At 33.5% G+C, this 6,470-nt stretch overlaps 1 protein-coding gene across 1 annotated transcript; it reads right to left on the reverse strand.

Annotated features, from left to right (window-relative positions):
• Window positions 1-640: 640 nt before the first annotated feature.
• LOC119610366 lies at window positions 641-5,191 on the reverse strand. Its single transcript, XM_037965537.1, has 3 exons — window positions 4,940-5,191; window positions 4,602-4,832; window positions 641-832 (listed from the first exon to the last, which is right to left on the reverse strand). The coding sequence occupies exons 2-3, from the start codon at window positions 4,732-4,734 to the stop codon at window positions 705-707; spliced, it is 261 nt and encodes an 86-aa protein (XP_037821465.1). The 5' UTR covers window positions 4,735-4,832; window positions 4,940-5,191; the 3' UTR covers window positions 641-704.
• Between the last annotated feature and the right edge of the window lie 1,279 nt (window positions 5,192-6,470).

Below are 6,470 nucleotides of genomic sequence, written 5' to 3' on the forward strand. Positions count from 1 at the left end.
TGAAGGGGGCTTTGTATAGGGGCTATGGTCAAATGAGACCCTATAACTATAAAATTTTTGAGGGTCATCAAGGCTAGTAGAGAACTTGGTTTTTCAGCTTTTTGTCGGGATACGAGTATATTAAACATAATTATGAACTTAAGAGCCTTATTCGGCGGGTTCAGTTGTATGGGGGCTAGATGAAATAATCGGCCGACGTTAACCATTTTCAATAGGCTTCGTCTTCGGTACCATAGAAGATCATGTGCCAAATTTCATTGAATTATTTTCAAAATTGCGACCTGTAGTTTGATTACAAGGTTTACATGAACGGACGGACAGACAGACAGACAGACAGACAGACAGACGGACAGACATAGCTAAATCGACTCAGAAAAAGATTCTAAGCCGATTGGTATACTTTAAGGTGGGTATAGGACAAACCCAATATACCCTCCCAACTAAAGTGGTGTAGGGTATAATAAAACAATTTTCTATTTTGAGTTTCTAGCAACAACAATTTAATTTGTTATATTTTTAATTTAATTTAATCTTATATCCTATTAAATAGTTCTTATGTTAAAACAAACATTCTTTAAAATAATAAAATTAACTATAATTAAATACATACATCTACATACATGTATGTATATGTATGTGTAGAAATATTTTGTGTTTGGAAGTTTTTAAAATAAATAACATTTAGCAAAATTGTGTTTGTTGTTTTAGTGAATTTGATAAGGATTATTACAACAACAATTTTTAATTAATGAATGTTCATAACAAGATTTGGCATACAACAATGAACAATCATAGTAGGAGCATTGTGGAGGTTTTTGATAAACCGAAGTACCTGGAAATAAAAATAATCGAGAATCAATAATGGGTAAATATATTAAGGTGAAATTTTCGTAAAATTTTCAATAAAAAATAACGAACATTTTCTAAGAAAATAATTTTTTTATAAATCATGTCTATAAAAATAAAATTTTGATTGAAAATTTTGTATAAAAAGTGAATTTTGATCGAAATTTTTCTACAAATGAGAATTGTTTCGAAAATTTTCTATAAAAAGAGAATTATTTTGAATATTTCCTATATAAAGAGAATCATTTCGTAAATTTTCTATAAAAAGAGAATCATCTCGAAAATTTTCTATAAAAAGAGATTTTTTTAGAAAATTTTCTAACAAAAAGAGAATCATCTCGAACATTTTCTATAAAACAGGAATTTTTTAGAAAATTTTCTATAGAAAGAGAATCATCTCGAATGTTTTCTATAAAAAGAGAATCATCTCGAAGATTTTCTATAAAAGATAATTTTTTAGAAAATTTTCTATAAAAAGAGAAACATCTCGAAAATTTTGTATAAATAGAGAATCATCTCGAATGTTTTCTATAAGAAAAAGAATCATCTCGAGAATATTCTATAACAAGTAAGAGTGTTATATTCGGCCATGCCGAATCATATAGACCCACCATCAAATCATCCTTATGAATAAATTTGATATTATCGATCTATGTTGAATCATATGTCGGTATTAATATGAACATCAGGGAAATATTTAGAAGAGGGCCTTTAATAAGGGCTTAAGTATGGACAGTGCTCTTCCGAATTAAAAATATTATTTGTTTTGGTCCAATATTTATAAATATAAACTGTTTTTTGTAAGAGTTATATTGAGGGTAGGGTCAATTATGGACATATCCTCATCTCTGTGCTTGTATCTTTAATTCCGTCATAAAGTTTAAAGTAATTTTCTGAAGGAAACCGATAAATTGGATCAGTTATCGACCGATCCTCATCAAATTTAAGTTAAAAAAATGTTAGTTCCTATAAAACTACCGTAATTTGGAAGAACTTTTGAGCCACAGATGAGCGTTTAAAGTCATTTTCTGGAGTAAATCTTACATAATAGTCAATTATAGACCGATGTTACGTTTCGTAAAGAAATTGTTTATTCGAATTTCATCTCTATTCACCTAAGTAGCAATTTTAAGCAAATAATGAGAGTTAAAGTAATTTTACTGAAGTGGTCATTTATCGATCCATCTTCATCAAAGTCGGTAGGAAGCTCCCATAAAATTGTTTATGTTGAATTTTATATATCTAATCGTATTTTAATGCCAGTAATGAGTGTTAAAGGCGTCCTTATAGGGATGGAGGGGGGTGGTGGGTGTTGTCATCGCTGTAGTCGTATTTAAGCGTCACAGCTAGTAATGAGGGTTACAGTCATTTTCTGAAGGGTACCTTATATGGATATATATATTATAGACCGATCCCCATAAAATTTGATAAAGAGTTTTTAACTCGCACAAAACTTGCTTATGTAGAATTTCACCGCTGTACTCGCCGCTTCAAACTAGTAAAGAGCGTTTAAAGCAATTTTCTAAAGAGGACATTATGTGGGTTGTAGGGTCAATTATGGACCCATCTTCATAAACTTTAAGAAACTTTTTTTTGTCGAATTTTATTGCTATAGATGCTATATATATGCTTCTTAAGTTCAGATATGAGCTTTAAAGTCATTTTTTGAAGTTGACCTTTACATTTTCTGAATGGACCTTATGCATTTATGAGCGTTAAAGTAATTTTCTGAAGGGGACTTTATACGGGGAGTAAGGTCAATTATGGGCCTATCTTTATAAAATTTTACAAAAAGATTTATGTTCTCATAAAACATGTTTGTGCCGAATTGCACCGCTATGGACGCTTCTTTTACCCAGTTATGAGCGATAAAGTCATTTTCTGAAGGTGGCTAGGCGAAATCGTGGACCCGATATTGAACATTTTCTATATCAAACAAACTGCATCAACTAAAAGTATCTGTTCATATGTGCAAAATTTCAGCTTTCTTGCTACTTCTATTTGGACTCTATCGTGTTTTCAACAGACAGACGGACGGACATGGCTAGATCGTCTCAGAATCTACTAAAGACCCAGAATATTTATACTTTTATGGGTCTTAGAAGAATATTTCAATGACAAAATCAATATACCCCCATATTTTTTGATGGTGGGTATAATAAGGAAATCATCTCGAGAATATTCTATAAAAAGGGAATCATCTCGAAAATTTCTATAAAAAGAAAAGCCACTCAAAAATTGTCTATAAAAAGGAATAATTTTGAGAATTTTCTATAAAAGGATAATTTTCTCGAAAACTTTCTATAAAAAGATAATTTTCTCGAAAACTTTCTATAAAAAAGATAATTTTCTCTAAAATTTTCTATAAAAAGAGAATTTTTTCGAAATTTTTTCTATAAAAAAAATAATTTTCTCGAAATTTTTCTATAAAAAAAGAATTTTCTCGAAAATTTTTTATAAAAAAGAGATTTTTCTTTAACATTTTCTATAAGAGACTTTTCTCGAACATTTTCTATAAAAACAAGTAAGAAGTATAGTCGGGCGTGGCCGACCATATGATACCCTACACCGGTTATGAATATTAAATGTGATTTATTTTTTCATAATAAAGCATTTATCTTCAATATTCCCTTGTTCCGATACATTTAAGCAATTATTGATGAAAAACTAATTTTCTGAAAAAGGCTTTATATGGGGGCTAGGGGCAAATATGGACCAAGTCCTATAAATTTTGTGAATATATTTATATTTACATAATATTTTATTGTACTGAATTTCATCGCGATATTTGTGTTTATAAGTTAATATTGGACATTCAAGTAATTTTCTGAAGGGGACTTTGTATGGGAGCTAAGGTCAAATGTGGCCCGATCTTTATGAAATTTGGCAGGGTCATCAAGACTTCTATGAAACTTAGTTGTGCCACATTTGATCGATATACCCCTTTTAGGGGTTCTGTTCTATGGGGGCTAGGTGAAATAATGGACCGATTTTAACCATTTTCAATAGGCTTCGTCATTGCGTGCGTGTCAAATTTCATCAAATTATCTTGAAAATTGAGATCTGTACCTTTCGCACAAGGTTTACATGGACAGCCAGCAGACGGACGGGCGGATGGACGGACATAGCTTAATCGACTCAGAAAACGATTCTAAGCCGATTGGTGTACTTTAAGGTGGGCATAGGACGAATATTTTTGTATGTTACAAATATCAGCACAAACCCAATATACCCTCCCCACTAAAGTGTTGTAGGGTATAAAAGAGAATTTTCTCTTTGGGTTTGACTACCGAAGACTCTATTAATAGAACGCACAACATGCCCGGTTGTGGCCTATCTTCTATAAAACAATATATTTTTTTAATTAAAACCGGTTTTTAAACTTTTCTCCAAACAGTAAACTCCCTAATAAATTGCTATGTATGTATGTATATGCATTAACATTAATAGTACATAAATAAGTAAAATAATTCACTACAAATGCAATTATAAACAAAATCTGATTAAATACATATTTCGTTCTCGAGTTTTTTTTAACAAAAATTATCAATAAGGCTTTTACAAAAATTACTACTCAGCTGGCGATGCAGTAGCAAGTAAATGGCTGTCAAATGAAATCGATTAATGAGCGAAACCAACGAGGTTAAATGTCAGACAAATGAAATGAAATTAATGAATAAAAACAATTGATTTATAACGCAAATAATTATAAATATTAATAAAAAAGAGACAAAAAAAAAAAACAATTAAATTACCTGGAAAATCACAGCAACATGAATCGTGTATTAATTTATGAGAACAATAACTGTAAACCGATGAATCACACAAAGGACAGCCAGGCAGGAGAGAGGATGGTACAGATGGTACTGGCGGTGCTGCTGGCATCATAAAACCATTATAAGGATACTGACGTGTTTCCGGTTGTGTTTGTTTGACAGCTGCAGTAGAATCAATAGTAGTCTGATTCTTTGTTTGCTGGGGATTTTCTAAAGAAATTATGTAACGTAATATGTAGTTATGGTTTTTGAATATGATTTATGATGATTTAATCAGTAAAAAAACATAAATTCAAGTACTTTGTTATTTGCTTTACCTATGCTATTCAAATCATTAATTTCACTTTCCGCCAAGGTAAGCCGCCCAAACCGACGTATTTAACATTAACATAAATGCCACAAGCATTGACAGCCTCTTTGATGTTGTGTCGTCATCTTCTTACTTAGTGCGGAACATCTTTGCCGATGCTGCCGTCTTATTGTCACGTTGTTAAACATCTTGTGGTTTGTAGTACGAGTGGTAGTAGTTTGTCTTGTGTATCTTGTTATCTGGTTATTACACAACTAAAACTTTGTTAATTTTTTATAGATCTTAACAACTTTTATTTTATATCAAAGACAACAAACCACACAATCAACCAATCGACCCAACACTCACCCATATAGATAGACACATTTATATCAAGTGGAAGTGCATTTCTTTTTTCTTGTATAATTTTTAAGCATTTTTGTCATTTCATTTCTTTTGTATCTTTTTCTACTGTTTTTAATTTTTACCTGCTTTGTTGTGGTTGTATTTTTCTTTCTGCAGACAGAGATCTGTTCAATAGGTTTTGTGTACTTATCCCAATAAAAATTTGTAAACATTTGTGTTTGTTTTTCGTATTTTGTTGCCCTACAGTATTGGCCAAGATGTTATGTAAAGGCCTAGCTACTGCCTAGTATTTCATATTATTTAAGGGGAATTAATAACAGAGATAAAAACGCCGATGGAAATTGAAGTGGAGGAGGGGAGGAAGAGCGAGGGCCAGGCCAAAGGGAACGCAAGGGCGGGAGGGGGGGGGAAACGGAAAAAGGGGAAGGAAACGGAGGAGGACACAGAAGGGAGGAAGAGAACGAACGAACGAACGAACGAACGAACGAACGAACGAACGAAACGAACGAACGAACGAACGAACGAACGAACGAACGAACGAACGAACGAACGAACGAACGAACGAACGAACTAACGAAGAACGAACGAACGAACGAACGAACGAAACGAACGAAGAAGAACGAACGAACGAAGAACGAAAGAACGAACGAACGAACGAACGAACGAACGAACGAACGAACGAACGAACGAACGAACGAACGAACGATAACGAACGAACGAACGAACGAACGAACGAACGAACGACGAACGAACGAACGAACGAACGAACGAACGAAACGAACGAAACGAACGAACGAACGAAACGAACGACGAACTAAACGAACGAACTAAAGAACGAACGAACGAACGAACGAACGAACGAACGAACTAACGAACGAACGAACGAACGAACGAACGAACGAAACGAACGAACGAACGAACGAAAACGATACGAACGAACGAAACGACGAACGAAAGAACGAACGAACGAACGAACGAAGAACGAACGAACGAACGAACGAACGGAACGAACGAACGAACGAACGAACGAACGAACGAACGAACGAACGAACGAACGAACGAAGAACGAACGAACGAACGAACTAACGAACGAACGAACGAACGAAAACGAAACGAACGAACGAACGAACGAACGAACGAAGAAACGAACGAACGAACGAACGAACGAACGAACGAACGAACGAACGAACGAA

This window comes from Lucilia sericata, unplaced genomic scaffold (assembly GCF_015586225.1).
Source record: "Lucilia sericata isolate MDLA Ls3-8-SP2 unplaced genomic scaffold, ASM1558622v1 Contig001170F_arrow, whole genome shotgun sequence".
Taxonomy (NCBI): Eukaryota; Metazoa; Arthropoda; class Insecta; order Diptera; family Calliphoridae; genus Lucilia; species Lucilia sericata.

Excerpts from the sequence above, each read along its gene's own strand:
- LOC119610366 (XM_037965537.1), bottom strand. The coding sequence starts at position 4,734 with ATGATGCCAGCAGCACCGCCAGTACCATCTGTACCATCCTCTCTCCTG. Across the intron at positions 833-4,601 it reads ATGTTGCTGTGATTTTCCAG|GTACTTCGGTTTATCAAAAA; the intron begins GTAATTTAATTG and ends TTTTATTTCCAG.